Source organism: Cetorhinus maximus, chromosome 3 (genome assembly GCF_964194155.1).
Source record: "Cetorhinus maximus chromosome 3, sCetMax3.hap1.1, whole genome shotgun sequence".
NCBI lineage: Eukaryota > Metazoa > Chordata > Chondrichthyes > Lamniformes > Cetorhinidae > Cetorhinus > Cetorhinus maximus.
In genome coordinates, this window is record NC_135881.1 from 196,703,475 (window position 1) to 196,722,034 (window position 18,560).

At 39.9% G+C, this 18,560-nt stretch overlaps 1 protein-coding gene across 1 annotated transcript in view; it reads right to left on the reverse strand.

Annotated features, from left to right (window-relative positions):
* The window catches only part of eci2 (enoyl-CoA delta isomerase 2), a 156,710-nt gene that overhangs the window by 78,017 nt on the left and 60,133 nt on the right, over positions 1-18,560 (reverse strand). The window contains exon 2 of the mRNA XM_078539553.1: positions 4,054-4,210. Within this exon, the coding sequence (XP_078395679.1) occupies positions 4,054-4,210 (157 nt within the window). The remainder of the gene's footprint in view (positions 1-4,053; positions 4,211-18,560) is intronic.

The window sequence follows — 18,560 nt, forward strand, 5'->3', positions numbered from 1 at the left end:
CACCAGTGAAAAACCCGTGGTATGCCTAAGGTGCCTTATGTTTTCATTTCTGGGTGCTACGACTTGGTGCTGCCCCATTGCTTGGAGTGGCATCTGAGACAGCCTGCTGACTCTGCTGTCCTGTTGGCCTTGATGACCTTGGCTGTCGTCCTCTGGCCCGTGGAGCCAGTGCTGGCACCACCTGGGAGGGAGCTGCCAGTTCCACAGCTGGCATCGCCCCAGTCGTCGCAGCCTCACCGGATGCCATGGTCACTGGGAGAGGGGCGGAGGAGTTGTCGCCCTCATCCGGAGCGCCCTGAGAGGTGCCCGCAGAGACGACAGGCAGCCACTGCGCCGACGTGAGGTCGCTTCGGACCTCCCTGCTCACCGTGAATGGATGGGCACAGAGCTGGGAAAGTTGATGCCCAAACCATCTCCCACACTGGCACTGACCAGCTGAGATTAATGCCGACGTAAGGGCTTGCTGGTCAGAGCGCATCCTCAGGAAGCCCTGACATGTCTCCTGGAGGAGGGCTCTCCACGAGAGTCACCACTCTCTCCTTGGAGGACGCATGGGACTCGGACATGTGGCTCATTGCTTGGGCAATCGTCCGCGTGGAGTCCTCCACTATGGAGACAAAGCCAAACCTCATGTATCTCCCCAGATGCCCCCGCACACCCAGCCGCATTTCCTGTACCTGCTGCGTTGCGGACAACTCCAGAGGCACATCATTAGGCACCGGCTGAGCATGTGCCTGGTCCCCTGCAGTCCTCCGACTGCTGGCGCCATTGGCACTCTCTGTCTATGTCAGCTTCTCCAGCGACTGTGAAGTGCCCTCACCACTGTGCCTCGCGACACTAGCTGATGTTCAAATTCCCACCGAGGTGCTAGTATCTGTGCTGATGCCTGCCTCACAGAAATGGTGTGACGCTGGTGAGCCTTCAGGCCCCTCAGGTATGAGAGAGAGCCTCTGCTGCTCCTCCTCCCAGCTCTGCTTTGATGATGCTGAAAGGAAGAACAAGGACAGTGGATTATTATGCGCTCATCCTTCCATGACCAATGGTCAAGCCATGTTGCAAAATTAAATCAATTAACATTCAGCAGTGCTATGGCTTTTGGGAGAACAATGCTGATCTCGTTGTTGGGCATAAATACCTGGACGTGGCACCCCAGCCTCACCGACACCAGTGGACCTTGGCACATGGTGCCTCTCCAGATCCAGGGCCTCCTGCTTGAAGCAGCTATCTTGATATCTTTTTGCTTCAATGAGCATGATCATCAATATTCTAACATTACAAAATATTTGAAAAATAAAAAGTTAAAATCTATGGAGGAAAAGCAAGTGAAAGCTGGTTACAGGCTTGACTGTTGAAATGGCCTCCCTCCAAGTTGTAAAATATTATAATTCAATAGTAAAACGCTTTTTAAAAAACAAGTCAACTAAAGAGATAAAAACAAAAAGCTACTGCGGATGCTGAAAATCCAAAACAAAAACAGAATTACCTGGAAAAACTCAGCAGGTCTGGCAGCATTGGTGGAGAAGAAAAGAGGATCATGTGGACTCGAAACGTCGACTCTTTTCTTCTCCACCGATGCTGCCAGACCTGCTGAGTTTTTCCAGGTAATTCTGTTTTTGTTTAACTCAACTAAACACTCCAGGAAATACTTTAACACCTGTGCATCATTCTAATGTACCATGGCCCTCAAATATTGTTCTTTAAACAAATGTATATAGTACTGCATTAATATTGCACATCAAAGATTTGCAGAATAAATACGACCAGACCTTCCTCTAACATTGCTCACTGAGTTAGAAGAGGTATATTAAGGCCTTATGGTGCAGAGGATATTTACCAGAATGGTACCAGAAAGGAGGTGCATTAGTTATGCAGAGATTAGACAAAATGGGATTGTTCTCCTTTAGAGCAGAGAAGGTCAGGGGGAGATTCAATGGAGATGTTTAAAATTATAATGGATTTTTATACAGCAAGTAAGGAGAAAGCGTTTCCACTGGCAGCTGGGCCAGTAACCAGTAAGAGATTTAAGGTAATTGACAAAAGAAGCAGAGGGGAGGTGAAAATGTGTGGTCAGCAGTGTGTTATAATGATCTAGAATGCATTGTTTGAAAGGCTGGTGGAAGCAGCTTCAGTAGTAACTTTCAAAAGGGAATTGGATATGTACTTAAAAAGGAAACATTTTCAGTGAAATGGGACCAACTGGTTAGCTCCAGAGCTGGCATTGGTAAAGTGGATCAAATGTTCTTCTTCTGTGCTGTATGATTCTTTTTTATGAACTGCTTCTTTTAAAAGCTTGAACAAAATAACTTTTATTATTCTCATTAGTATATCTCTCTAATTTCCTGAGAAATATTGACTTTCGAAAATAGATAAGAGAAAAATAAAATGTAAAAATCAACATGTTATGTTTCTGTTTAAGTTGATAAAATTGGTGTTCAATGTGTAGTATTCATTGCATCCTTCACAAGTTTTTAGCCTCTTCCATGCCTTAAGTTCTGTTGCTGCTGCTTATTGCCACATATGCTATGTGTTTGATTTCCATTCTCTCTCCCAGGTATCAAATGGCTGTATTAACTAGCTGAAGCAACCATACATTGTAAGAAAGAATTCCTTCGCATGCATTCTTCAATTATGGATGCCATTTATTGCCCATCTTTAGTTGTCTTGAGAAAATGGTGGTATGCCTTCTTGAGCCATTGCAATATGTAGCTTGATGTAGTTTGTAGCTATATAGTTTGATGCAACTAGATGGCTTCCTGGCCCATTTCAAAGGGCAGTTAAGAGTCAATCATTTTACTAGAGGAACAAATGGGCCAGATTGGGCAAATTTGGCAACTTTCCTTCCCTAAGTGGATGATGGTGAGCCAGTTGCATCCTTACAACAATTTAACAGCTTCATTGTCATTTTTACTGATATCAACTTTTGATTTCCAGATATTTAAGCTGATTTCAAATTCGCAAACTGGCACTGTGGAATTTGAACTAGCTTTCTCTGAATTATTAGTCCAGGCCTCTACACTACTGTGCTGTTGTGTTACAGTTCACTCAGGGAGTCTGAGTTGCTGTGGCAACATGTGCTTTTACATGCATGTTGTCGTCTGGAGGCGTACGGATAGTGCTGCTAATGGCTCCAATTAACGTTCTTTCGATCTCTTCCACTCTTACCACCTGCCACTGGCATGTGCTGGAAAGATTTGCAGGTTGATACTCAACCTGCTTTGTAAACACACCTTCCTTGGACATCAAGTCCTGAGGTGGGACTCAAACCCAGAGCTTTGGGCTCAGAGACAGGGGCACTACCCACTGTGCCACAGGACATCCTCTATACTACTGTATCCTCTTCTAAATATCACCATGTCAGGCAATAACTTGTACAGTATAAAGGAATTCAGGAGAACATTGCGGAAAATGGGTGAAGTAAAGGAATGCCATGATAAAAACAACATTTTTGGAAATAAGTAAAAATCAAAAATTCCAAATTCTCAATAGAACAAATGGCCATTAAATATATTACAGCAAGCGGTAAACACTCTTAAGGGAGAGCAGACAAAAAAAATGGAAAATATAATTTTTTCTTACTAAAATTGAAGATTGTATTGACCAAAGGTTTACAGATTTTGACATTCACTGGAATGAGAAAGAGGGCTCACTAATTTCCTAGAATTGGGAACTGCTAGCACTGAGATAGGAACTGGGTGCAGCAGACTCTTAGGGGTTTTGCAATTGAAGTGAAAATACCAGGATGGGTGATCCACTCAAACTGTGATTTTTAAATTAATGGAAAACCCCCACCAAAAATAATTATTACATACTCGGCTGATTCAGCCCCTTACCTATCCTGCTCAGAAACCTGCAGAACCCTGCTTTTGTTTCAGTTTCATTTCCTTTAAAATATGTGAATCCGCCAGTTGCATCAGTTCTTTAGAATACAAAAGGTAAAACCAGGTGATTAATACAATAACTTTTCATCTAACCTCAGTTGAAAGTGCTGAGTTTTCTTAAACAATGGGTTCTTCCCCTGATCATTACTTTCATGTTCCATTTTAAATGTATTACCTGTTTAAACAGTGCATATATCTGCAATTTTGCTTCATTTCCTGGGTCATCCTTTAAAGTCTTCAACCTATCCTTTGCTTTCTCAAATTCAGCTTCTGTTGCAGCCATGGCAACTCCAGTTAAATGCAGTTTAACTGCTGGTAAATTCTGAACCAATCTGCAAAATTAAACAAACCGAAATTGAGTTTTTTTTAAAAATTGTAATGGATAGTCGAACAGCATCAATTTCAAAAGCTTCAGTGGAGTAAACCTTTGAACATGAGTGATGATAATTGCCACCCACAACAGCTTCTCAAGTCAATTATTTCTTTCGCAATGGGTCGATACCAGTAATACCTGAAATTCAAGTGTAATACTGAACATTTCAAACATTTTGTGAGCTAGCACCAGAAACTAAATGACCATGAAAATAGTGAAATGAAAGAGCATGAAAGTTGCCTTTGTGAAAACCCAACTAGTTTGCTAATATCTTTTAGGGATGGGAACTTGCTAACCCTACCTGGTCCGGCCTACATGATGTCAGTCCCATACTGTGTGAATAACTATGTCCTATTTCCTCTAAAGCGGTCTAGCAAGCCACTCATTTGTACAAACAGGGGATTGTGAATAAGAAGGCACCCATTTCCAAAGAATATGAATATAAAAGTTCAAAGAATTATTTTTAAAATAATTGCAGCAGCCTTATGGCATCTCTCAATATTGAGAGGCTCTCTCTACTCTCTCTGTTCACAGCAAAGTGTAATTTTCATTGGCAGATCTGCAGCACCAATACCCAAAATTTACACTTGCGTCTGCCATGAACAAACTATTCACCATGCAATCATGTTTACTCTGACAGATTATCATTCAGGCTAAAACCAGTAACTGAATTCATTTGTTATTTTTAATTACAGAGAAGGGAAAAAATATACAGCAAATAATTAGTAAATTCAATACTGGTTTTATACAATATTTGAGACTACTTCAAAAATAATAATTTCAAGTATCCATGGAACCCAAGAACATCCACAGTGGCCAATACATTGTTGCAAGTTTTACATGCGTCCAATGTTTCAAAGAAGGAAAGAATTTCTGATCCAATTAAAATATAATGCTGTTCCTATGGAATGTCATTTGGATTATAGCTCCCAGAAAAATATATATGTATTTAGGTCTATCACAAAATATTGACCTATCTAAACGTTCATATGAAAAAATATCATGGGATTTTACAATTTGAAGCAAAATGGGCTCAGCTGTTGTATTACCAAGATATTAATCACACAGATCCATAACATTTTATGTAAAGCTTTAAAAAATACGCTTTTATCTTAGTAAATGTTGTACACTTTGCTGTTCATTTGTCAACAGCATGATGGTATTCTTGATTAATAATGTTCTTGTCACAGAATTTAGATTTAGCAGCAATACAGTCTAGTTTTGACATCATGTTTAAATGAACCATTTATGAATTAATTTTATAAACCATCTTGCTTTTATAAACATGCAATAATTACTTGTGTTATCTAAAATAGCAGATGCTGAGTGGGAAGCACTTCCAGAATTGTTGATCTGCATTCCTAAATACTTTAATTTAAGGTAAGTTCACTCTCCATGTTGATGTACTATAAAATCTCTTCAAAATGATATAACTTTCATCAAATAATGTATTTTAAAATTATTCTTTTCAGTATTTTTAAAAAAGATTATTGAAATCAGTAAGTCAGGAATTAGGGAGAGATCAGGACCCTGCAATACATACCTTTAAAATGGAAAGTTCATCATTCATGCTCCAATTATCATTTTAAAATTTTCATGCAGCAAAGCTTTGCATGAGGATGACTCATTACAATGGATACTAACACCAATATCCTCCGATCTGGCAAAAATCCAACTCTCAATCCAGAAACTATTAAATAAGATTTGTAATTTACTTGCCTCATTCATGTGCTGAGAACATTGCTGTAATATGTGTAAAAGATTTTAGGTGGATCTCAATTGTCAGCCACTTCCCATTATCCACAGGGGATCCTTTTCAATGTGATAAGTAATAAGGTGGACTGGAGACTGAAAAACCAACCTATTTCATTTGATCAGCCCATTGGATTTTTCCATTATGTTTCTTTAATGCCAGTAATAATCCATTTAAAATAGGCACCACTTAATTGCAAAACTCATCTAGGTTTTAATGTTTTCTTTTGGGAATTTATAATTTTCAAAATTGTTGCCATTTCTATTCTGGGCATTATCAATTTGTAAGCATTGTGCTATTAATTCCTAAACTTATTGGTTCAGATTTTATGGTAATAGTAACAGGTGAGGCTAACAGTGCTCACCATTATTATGGGTCAAATGGGCAGCAACTTCTGCCATTTGCACGTGCACATTTAATGCAGAATTCCAGACACTGCTGTCAGAGATATTCTGCTTTTCCTTGCCAATAGACTCAGCATTGAAATGACTGCAACAACACGTACTTTCCCACTAGTTCCTCACTAAAAATGGCTGAAAAGAGAGTTGGGCCTGGTGCAATTTTTTAATTTATTCTTTTATGGGATGTGATCATTGCTGGCAAGGCTAGCATTTGTTGCCAATCCCTAATTGCCCTTGAACTGAGCGGCTTGCCTCACCATTTCAGAGGGCAGTTAAGAGGCAACCACATTGCTGAGTCACATGTCAGCCAGACCAGGTAGGATGGCAGGTTTCCTTCCCTAAAGAATATTATTAATAATTGGGTTTTTCCAACAATTGACAATGGTTGCATTGTCACCATTACTGAGACTAGCTTTTTAATTATTAATTGAACTTAAATTCCACCAGCTGCTGTGGTGGGATTTGAACCTTTGTCCCCAGAACATTAGCTTGGGCCTACTGGATTACGAGTCCAGTGACATTACCATTACACCACTGTCTAACCCCATTTAGGAGTATCTGAGCTTTTAATGGCATGATGTGATAATTACTGATGAACAACCTCTTTGGCAGTGAAAATTAATTTTGTAAGTATGGAATCTTATTCTCTCAGAAGAAAATTAGCATTGGCATTTTGAAAAAGTTTACTTTTTCTGGCTGTCTCTTAAATCTCTTGCCTAACTCCCGATCTTTATTTTGCTCTCTGTATATCCTTTAAATCTAATTTATATTTTCTGCTTCATACTTCCTGGTTTGGACTGTGTTCCAATGAGGTTCTTCAATTTAATTGGTTAAAAAGCCTTTCTGTTGCTTGTCCTGTTCACACACATCACACAATCCCTGTAGAGGGCATCACACTGAAAAAGATGCCGAATTGGAGGAAATCTCCACTGAGAATCCCACAATAACTGTAGGCAACTGCCAGCAGCAAAGTGGATGGCATATGCCGTTCCTTCATCATTGACAATAAAATCCAGGCCAATAACTTAGATTATTATTAGCTACAGAACGAATTAAACATGTCTGAGAAAAGGTGTAAGAGGAAAGTAAAATACTTCCTTCCTTGTGTCTCAAATTGGTTAGGTTTATTCACTTATTTTTATTTGTAAACATGATCTAGAGTAACCTATGTTCTCTTTTTCCAAATAGACTGGCTTTAGTAACAAGAGATGCTTACAATGCTTATTAATAGACATTTCTCAGTGTATGTGTCTTGATAACTAACAGGCATTGTTCAAAGAAAAATTCAAAGCTCCATTTTAAAATACAGGACGACAAAGACTGTTGCAAGTTAATGAACCTGGTTGTAGATTGGGCATGTAGGTAAAGCATCTCTCATTACAGACAGCTTTCCTTCTTGCATTTGCTGCATTTAAAAAATATTATTTTCTCATAGCATCACAATTCCCTGATAAGCAACTGACTTCCAGGTTTTGGGTGAAGGTGGATTTTAAGCCAGTTAGCAGGGTACATGCAAAAGTGGTTCAGGTAGGTTAGTTCTCCTTTGCTTGGTGATTTCTTAAATGTTTGGTTGATATTGGAAACTGAAATTGAAGAATTCATTGTTTTGTTTTGGCTTGGTGCACTTTTGTTTAACTCAGTCCCAAGAAATCCACATCATGGCCAAATCAGAATAAACGTTGCAAGGACAATACAGTTTGGTTTTAAACTGAAAGGTTGGTGGGTCAAGCTAAGCCAAATTCAAACAAACACATATTTGCTCAAAAATGTATACGGCAGCCAGTTAGTTTTGAATGTAGCTGACAACTATTTAAATCTAGAAACAATATCAAATGTTTTCAGAGATACTTATTGGCCTAAAGCTGCGCAATAAATGAATTTAAATGAGCCGAGTTTAGCAGAAATAAGATGCTCAGTTGTTTGGATTCTTCAGGAAAAAGCTAGCCAACTCCTGCAGACAGAAAAGCATAAGCTACATATATATATTATCTGCAAAAAGAAAGAGAGATTGGCTTATAAACAGTGACTTTTTACTGTTTTTCATTCAAGAAGTCTGATAGTATAAAAGCTACCGTAAATATAGCTATATGTTTTCTTGTACATCATTTGTTCATTAAATTCACTTTATAATTAAAAATTCAAGACAAGATCTGATGTTATGCTCTACAACTTTTCAGGGACAGAAGAAAATTCCTGTGGAGCCTTACGATAGATGCAGTAGTTAAAGTAAATTGACCAAGGTTTTCCATTTGCTGCCCTTGGTTCACTGCCAAAAACGTGCCTAGCTGTTAGGGCCAATGAATAGGTTCTCAATACTTTGTGAAGCCAAGACTAACCTATGAGAATAAACTAAAAATACCATAGAAAACTATCTGGAGAAAGAGCAACAAACATCCAAAAACGCAACTGGAATTTCCATGTGTGGGGAAACTTTGATCCAGTATGATGCTGTGCAACATTATAACTACGTTCTGTTCTCCTGAGCTGTCTCTGTGTCTTCTCTCCATTTCTTTCTTGAAAACATCACCGACCTTCTCTTTTATATCCTATACAAAAGTGTTAATTCCTGATGATGTGTTATCACAAGCCCTGGTTCCTCTTTAGCATATCAAGCGTCATGTGATGACTGGGAAATGAGTGCTGATGAGCTGTTCACCATGACAGCGTAAAAGCCAAGCCCAATCCTCTCCTCTCCTAACCCAATGTCCACAGCTGGCCCCTTTCCAGCAGGCATCACTAGATAACATTCAGGCATAGAAACTCTAGCTATTTATAGTCTACATAGTTCAGGGGCACTGTGATTTCTTCTATCACCCTAACTGAGATCAGCTTAAAACGAGCAAAGACTGGGACTTTACAGGCTTTCAGACTCATTTAGGACACTGACTTTACAAGTTGAACCATTGTGGGAAACTTGGACCAAGGTGCAAATAGATCTTGAAATTGTAAAAAGAATTACATTCAAGTACTTCAATATACTGATATTTGGAAAACTGCTACTTGTATTAATATACAAGGCTACCTATAGGGTCTAAAGGATAGAATGAATTGGGAACAATGCATTTAGCTAAATAAGTTACAGTTTCTATGCCTTATTAAATTTCTGCATGTAGGAGATTTTTTCTTTTCTGTCTCTGAACAGTTGAGAGACTGTTTTTTAGTATTAGCAAAACTAAAAGCACACAATCTTCTACAAAGTATTGGCTTCTGGCTTCAGATTAACATTTGGTGCTGGTTGAAGAGTGCATTATGGAACAAAGAGTGAGTCAATCTCAAAATTACACTACTCCTGTGTTGCCTTTCCATTTGAAAACCACCATGAAATCTCTGACATGCATGCACGATATCGATTACACAGAGTACAGGTCAACACAAACACAGTGTAGACTACTGGAAAAATCTGATCATCAAGGAACATGAATAATGCTCAAATTTGTAGTGTGATGTAGATATGAAACATAAGACTATTGGGAAAGCCTCATCAAAACCAAGAGCCTTCAATTGTTGGATGGTGGTGCTGCCCAAACTGCCATGTACTAACTTTATCTAAACAGCAATTTATATTGAAGCTGGTCAATACAAAGTGCTCATATACCTTTAGTAAACGTCTTGCTTTCCTTATTAATTATTCATAAAATTAATTTACCAGAATCCTAATAATCTTCTAACTTCAAGATTGCCTTTGACTCCAGTTGTTTAATTAATAATCCCGAAACTGGGCTCCTGTCTATTAGATGTATTCGAGTCATTCTTGTCGATATAAGATGCACCACCTTCTTCAGGTAGCATCCTCGATTATTCTAGGGTTGCCGAACCATGGCTTTTGACGTGGCTTTACTAGGGGGCCTGCCTCTTTGCCCTGTCCAAGTCTACCTTAGCTGGATAGGGGATTGAATCCCGCACTGTCGGTGTTATTCTGAATAGTGTTAGCTGTCTAGCCAACTGAGCTAACCAGTCCCCACCAAAGGCACCTACAGCAAAAAGATTAAAAATCTATTTGGCCTTGAAATTATGCCATGAGATCCTTCAAATGCTCAACACGTTGATCTGAAATTTCTTTATCTTCTCTATCACTATCATGAACCTAGTTAAAAAAAGAACACCTCTGCTAAAATCACAGAAATAAATTGAGATGAATACAATATCAATTTGCTCACTAATACTTTATGGTATAGTTTAAAAGCCTTTGATTCTACTACAATGCAAAGGTGGACAACATGGTCCAAATAGGAATTGACATCATCACTGGACTACCAATCCAGAAACCCAGGCTAATGCTCTGGAGACGAGGGTTCAAATCACACCATGGCAGCTGGTGGAATTTAAATTCAATTAATAAAGCTAGAATTTTTAAAAAATAGTCTCAGTAACGGTGACCACAAAACCAGTCAATTGTTGTAAAAATCCATCTGGTTCACTAATGTCCCTTAGGGAAGGAAATCTGCTGCCCTATCTGGTCTCGCCTACATGTGATTCCAGACCCACATCAATGTGGTTGACTCTTAACTGCCCTCTGAAATGGCCTAGCAAGCCGCTACGAGGTCTAAAAGGAATGAAACCTGACGGACAACCCAGCATCGACCTAGGACGCATTGATAGGAAATGACAATGGCAAACCCAGCCCTGTTGACCTGCAAAGTCCTGAGGTGACTTGTGCCAAAATCGAGAGAGCTGTCCCACAGACTAATCAAGCAACAACCTGACACAGTCATACTCACAAAATCAAACCTTACAATGTCCCAGACATCACCATCATCATCCCTGGATATGTCCTGTCCGGAAGGACAGACCACCAAAGGGCAGTGGCACAGTAGTATACAGTCAGGTGGGAGTTGCCCTGGGAGTCCTCTGGACCCCATGAAGTCTCATGGCATCAGGTTAAACATGGGCAAGGAAACCTCCTGCTGATTACAACGTACCATGTCCACACCCCCCTCAGCTAGTGAGTTAGTACTCCTCCATGTTGAGCACCATTTGGAGGAAGCACTGAGGGTGGCAAAGGCGCAGAATGTACTCTGGGTGGGAGACTTCAATGTCCATCATCAAGAGAGGCTCGTTAGCACCACTACTGACCAAACTTTTTTTTAAAAAATGCATTTATGGGATTTGGGCATCGCTGGCTAGGCCAGCATTTATTGCCCATTCCTAATTGCCCTTGAGAAGGTGGTGGTGAGTTGCCTTCTTGAGCCGCTGTAGTCCATGTGTTGTGGATGCACCCACCGTGCTGTTAGGGTCTGTCGGAGATACATCTGTCCATGACGATATTGGAAGGAGTAACCACCACACAGTTTTATGGAGACAAAGTCCCATCTTCACATTGAGGATACCGTCCATGGTGTTGTCCTAAATAGGATAGATTTCGAACAGATCTAGCAACTCAAAACTGGGAATCCATGTGGCGCTGTGAGCCATTAGCAGCAGCAGAATGGTACTCATTCACAATCTGTAACTTTGTGGCCTGGTATATCCCCTGCTCTATCATCAAGCTGGGGATCAACCCTGGTTCAATGAAGAGTACAGGAGGGCATGCCAGGAGCAGTACCAGGCATACCCAAATATAAGGTGTCAACCTGGTGAAGCTACAATACAGGTCTACTTGCATGCCAAACAGTGGAAGCAGCAAGCGATAGAACTTGGAGATCCCACGACCAACAGATCAGATCTAAGCTACCTGCCACATCCAGTTGTGAATGGTAGGGGGGAATTAAATAACTAACAAGAGGAGGAGGCTCTACCAATATCCCCATCCTCAAGAATAGGGCGTTCCAGCACATCAGTGGAAAAGACGAGGCTGAAGCATTAGCAACCATCTTCAGCCAGTAGTGCCGGGGGGATGATCCCAGCCTCCTCCTGAGGTCCCCAATGTCACAGATGCCAGTCTTCAGCCAATTTGATTTGCTCCACGTGATATCAAAAAACAGCTGAAGGCTGTTTACTGCAAAGGCTATGAGCCCTGACAACATTCCGGCAATAGTATTGAAGACTTGTGCTCCAGAACTAGCCATACCTCTAGTTAAGCTGTTCTAGCAAAGCAACAAGACTGGCAACTACCTGGCAATGTGGAAAATTGCCCAGGTATGACCTGTCCACAAAAAGCAGGACAAATCCAACATGACTAATTACCGCCCCATCAGTCTACTCTCGGTCATCAGCCAAGTGATGGAAGATGTCGTTGACCGTGCTATCAAGCAGCATTTATTCATCAATAACCTGCTCACTGATGCTTAGTGTGGGTTCCGACAGGGCCACTCAGCTCCTGACCTCATTTAATTCAAACATGGACAAAAGAACTGAACTCAAGGTGAGGTGTGAGTGACTGCCCTTGACATCAATGCAGCATTTGAATGAGTGTGACATCAAGGAGCCCTAGCAAAACTTAATCCAATGGGAAGCAGGGGGAAAATTCTCCACTGGTTGGAGCCAAACCTAACACAAAGGAAGATGGTTGTGATTGTTGGAGGTCAATCAGCTCAGTCCGAGGACATTACTTAAGGAGTTTCTCAGGGTAGTGTCCTAGGCCCAACCACCTTCAGCTGCTTCATCAACGACCTGCCCTCCCTCATAAGGTCAGAAGTGAGGATGTTCGCAGATGATTGAATAACATTAAGCACCATTCACAACTCCATGTTTGGACCAAATGAGGTCAGGAGCTGAGAGGCCCCGGCGAAACCCAAACAGGTTTGAGGTGCTCAGTGACTATGTGGTTGAAAATGAGGTCTGCAAGGTGGTTGAACAGGCTGGCCATGGCACCATGGTGCAGAAAGCCGATCGAGCAGGTGGAAACACACAGAAATGTAGTGGTAGGAGGAGACAGTATGGTGAGGGGGTTGACACTGTTCTCTGCAGCAAAGAGGGAAAGTCCAGAAGGCTCTGTTGCCTGCCCGGTGCCAGGATTTGGGACATCTGCTCAGGGCTGGAGAGGAACTTGCAGTGGGAGGGGGAGGATCCAGTTATCATGGTCCATGTAGGTACCAACGACATAGGCAGGACAAGTAAGGAGGTTCTGCATAGTCTGTATTAGAAGCTAGGCACCAAATTAAGGAGCAGAACCTGAAAGGTAATAATCTCTGGATTACTACCTGAGCCATGTGCAAATTGGCATTGGGGTGGGGTGGGTGGGGGCGGGGGGGGAATGAAGCTTGGATAGCTGTGGCAAATCAATGGGTAGATTCAAGGCAGGAGACCATAATAGTGATATGGGAAATGAGGCTCATAGGATAGTAGGAAGGGGCAGAGAGGTAAAACCTAAAAATACACCAATAGTCAAGGCTAGATGTTACAAAGGTAACAAAAATACAAAACTAAAGGCTCTGTATCTGATTGCACGAGCATTCATAACAAAGTAAATTAATTGATAGCACGCATTGAAGTAAATAAATATGATCTGATAGCCATTACAGAGACGTGGCTGCAGGATGACAAGGATTGGGTTCTGAATGTTGAGGGATATATGACCTTCAAGAAGAATAGGAAGCTAGGTAAAGGTGGAGGGTAGAACTGTTGATCAAGGATGGCATTGGTGCAATAGTTAGAGATGACCTTGGTTCAGGAGATCAGGGTGTAGGATCTGTTTGGGTGGAGATGAGGAATAGTAGGGGTCTACAGGCCCCCTGACAGTAACCACAATTTAGGACAAAGTATACAAGAAGAAATATTGGGTGCTTGTGATAAAGGGATGGCAATAATCATGGGTGATTTTAATCTACATTTAAACTGGAAAAATCAGATTGGCAGTAGTAGCCTGGATGAGGAGGTCATAGAATGTTTTCAAGATAGTTCCTTCGAGCAGCACGTTCTGGAACCAACCAGAGAACAGGTTATATTAGACTTAGTATTGTGTAATGTTTCAAGATTAATTAATGACCTCAGAGTGAAGGCACCTCTAGGTAGCAGTGACCACAATAGTTTGAAAGGGAGACGAGTGGGTCCAAAACTAGCATTTTAAACTTAAATAGGGCAACTATGTGGGCATGAAAGCTGAGCTAGGTGAGATGCTAGACTATGGGATAGATCAACAGAGAAGCAGTGACAGACAAATAATTTAAGGGGATGTTTCAGAATACTCAGAATAAGTATATTCCTACTATAAAGAAAAATTCTAAAGGGGGGACCCAATATCCATGGTTAACGAAAGAAGTTAAGGAAAGCATCAAACTTAAGGAAAAAGCATATAACTGTGCAAAGATGAGCAGCATCTTATTGGTCAGAATATAAAGAATGGCAGAGAATAAGTAAAATGTTAATCAGGAAAGAAATTAGAGTATGAGAGGAAGCTAGCCAGAAATGTAAAAACGTATAGCAAGAGTTTCTACTAGTATTTAAAAAGAAAAAGAGTAGGTAAGGTGTTGGTCCACTAGAGATTGACAGTGGGAAGTTAGTAGATAATAGGGAAATGTCGAATGATATGAACAAATATTTTGCTTCTGTCTTCACTATAGGGATACAAAAACATTCCAGTAATAGGTGTAAATCAAGAGTTGGAAGGGAGAGGGGAACTTGATGATATAACAATCACTAGGGAAGCGGTACAGCAAACTGATGGAGCCGCAGGCTGACAAGTCTCCGGGTCCTCATGGACTTCATCCTCGGGTCCTAAAAGTGAGGTGTAGATGCATTGGTGTTAATTTTCTAAAATTCGCTAGATTCTGGAAGGGTTCCATCAGACTAGTAAGTAGCAAATATAACTCCTCTATTCAAGAAGGGAGGGAAGCAGAAAACAGGAAACAATAGAGCCAATTAGCTTGACGTCTGTAGTGCGGAAAGTGTTAGAATCAATCATTAACGAGGCTATAGCTGGGTGCTTAGAGAAACTCAAGGTAATCGGGAAGAGTCAGCATGGTTTTGTGAAAAGGAAATCATGTTTAACCAATTTATTGGAGTTCTTTGAAGGACTAACATGTGCTGTGGATAAAGTAGATGTGCTGAACTTAGATTTCCAGAAGGCATTTGATAAGGTGCCAGATCAAAGGTTATTGTGGAAAATGAAAGTTCATGGTGTAGGGGGCAATGTATCAGCATGGATAGAAGACTGGCTGGCTGGAAGAAAACAGATATTATACATAAATGGGTCTTTATCTGATTGGCAGGATGTTGACGAATGGAGTCCTACAGGGGTCTGTGCTGGGGTCTCAACTTTTTACAATTTATATCAATGACTTAGATGAGGGGAGTTAAGACTATTATGACACAGCCGGTGGTAAATGCTGAGCTGTTCAAATCCCAGAGAGAAAATTGAAACAACTGTCGTAACCAATTTTTGCAACTTGCATGTTTTGAGATGCAGGCTTTGAATTCCGTTATAATAAGACCACCGGGTCTCAAGATATTTTTATAAAGCTAAATTAAACATTTACTAATTAAAAGATGGTAAGCACATACATATGTCTACGAATTACTATTATAATAACTTCTAAAAATCACCTAATTAATCTGACTCCCAGTTACACCTCTGTTAAGGCAACAGTAAAATACATAGACTTAAAGAGACCCCTGGCAAAGCACACTCTGGACAGTCGCATTCAAAATGAGTTTCTTTCAGCCCTGGGTCCTTGCAGACAGCAGCTTGAGACTTACAGGCTGGGGGCTTTAGCTCTTAGAATCCCTCCTCTTATTAACAGCCTTCTCTTCCTTTGTACGTATTTTACTCTTTGAATGCAAATTCTCATCGTATCACTAGGTTTTTGAACTTTACCTCTTCTAATAATAAAACCCTTTCATAGCACCAATTTTATTAGTAAGCTTTGGAAGAAATAAACACATTGTTTGGCTTCTTCTGGCTAGGTGTGATATTTCTTTTGAACATTCGTTTGAATGGTTTATTTAAAATGCAAATTGCCTCCTTTACACTTCACCTTCTAACTTCCCTATGTTTAACTAATTAACATTTCAAACCTACTTCTCTTCTATACATCAAAGCCTCTAGACCAGCTGGCTTTAATCCAATTAAGAAACACACACATATACACAGGCACCACTAGAACTCTATTTTAAAATAATGTCCAACAGCATTATAGACGTTATTATGTCTTCCTGACATCCCACTCCTTATCGAAAAATGAAGCGTCATAATCCTAAAAGACAGGTTCATTTTTATTAATTCATCTTACACTATCTCCTATACTTTTCTATATCCTTACTTTATTACATTAGCAGATGCATGCATTAACATAACAATATATATACAAATCCTTGGTATCAACAGAAATCATTCAAGTTCAGTGTCCTGGTTTTAAATGTCCAATTTTGCCTTTAAGCTTCAAACTCTTGACAATGCACCTGAAAACAGATTTCCTCTAACAGCAACCTATATAATCTGTAGATTAAATGTTTGCAGTAATAGACTCCACCTGAATAGCTTGCATTTTTGTCTCAAAATTTGTCCAGAAACTTTAAAGGATTGTGGTCTCTATAAACAATTGTTCCTGATTAATCGTTTGCCACATAGATTTCCAAATGCTGTAATGCTAACACCAAACCCAACGTCTCCTTTTCAATCGTTGAATATCTTCTTTGTTGTGCATTCAACTTCCGTAAAAAATACCCTATTGGTTTTTCAATTCCAGTGTCATTTTCAAGTAACAGTACAGCCCCAATGCCTATAATCACTTGCATCAATGGCCAACTTAAATTGCTTGGCGTAATTGGGTACTGCCAAAACTGGTGTCATAGTTAATAGCTTTCAAACTGTCAAATACCTTCTGTGTCCATTATAACTTCTTGTTCTTTTTTAATAGCTCAGTCAGTGGAGCAACAACACTGCTAAAATTTGGTACAAATTTCTGATAAAACCCACTCATGCCTAGAAATCTCAAAACGTCTCATTTTGTTGTAGGCACTGGGAAATCTACAATAGCTTTGACTTTTACATCTCTCGCAGCCACTTTACCATGTCCAATGGTATGGCCTAGATACGTAAATTACGCTTTTGCAAATTCACTATTAGCCAAGTTCATCACCAAATTAGCTTGTAATCAAGTAAATAATTTGTCCATATGTTGTAAGTGCTCATGTAGGACTAAAAACTATTAAGTCATCAATACGAACAGCACAATTGCTTAGGCCTGCAATTACTTTGTTCGACAGTCTTTGAAGTGTCATAGATGTATTCTTCATACCAAATGGCATGACTTTAAACTGATATAGTCTATTTGGTGTCACAAAAGCTGATATCTCCTTTGCTCTCTCCGATAATAGCACTTGCCAATATCCTTTTAGCAAGTCAATCTTTGTGATGAATTTTGATTGTCCCACTTTCTCAATACAATCCTCCAACTGTGGTATAGGATATGAATCCGCTTTTGTCACCGTATTCACCTTTCAATAGTCCACACAGAGTCTGTGTGTTCCATCCGGTTTCGGTACCAGTACAATAGGTGAACTCCAGTTACTGCAACTAGACTCAATGACATCATTTTGAAGCATGAAGTCAATTTCTTTCTGTATTTGTGATAATTTTGCAGGATTTAATCTATAAATATGTTGCCTTATCAAAAATGAAATATCCACAGAGACATCATGTATAGCTAAATCTGTCCTCCCCATTGTATTTCCACAAATAGCTTTGTGTGACTGCAATAGCTTTTCCAAATCACTTTGATGCTTGTTTGGAAGGTAGCTCAATATTAAATTTAAATTTTCAAGGACCCGCTCATTATCAAATTTGATTAGAGGAAAATGAATTTCAGAATCCTGCATTTCTACCTCTTTCTCATTATCTACCACCACTATCACCTCCTTTTGGTCCTCTTCCCTGTCAAAGTACTTTTTAACACATATTTACATGCTTCTTTCTTCTATCTGGAGTATTTATTAAATAATTTACTTCACTCAATTTCTTTTCAATCGTGTAAGTCCAAATAAACCATGCCTTTAACAAGTCACCTAGTACTGGTAACAGAACTAACACTTTCTTCCCAGCAACAAAACTACAAGCTGAAGCTTTCCTGTCTGCCTTCACTTTCATCATTTGCTGTGATATTTTTAAATGTTCCCTAGTTCCAATCTCTCTGAAGTTTGATACATAATCCAAAAGTAGTTTCTGAATTTCTCATGAATCAATTTCAGTGGTCCCCTTACATCATGACCATAGGCTAGTTCAAAAGGACTAAAACCAGTTGATGCATTAGGAGCATCCCTAATAGCAAATAAGAAGAATG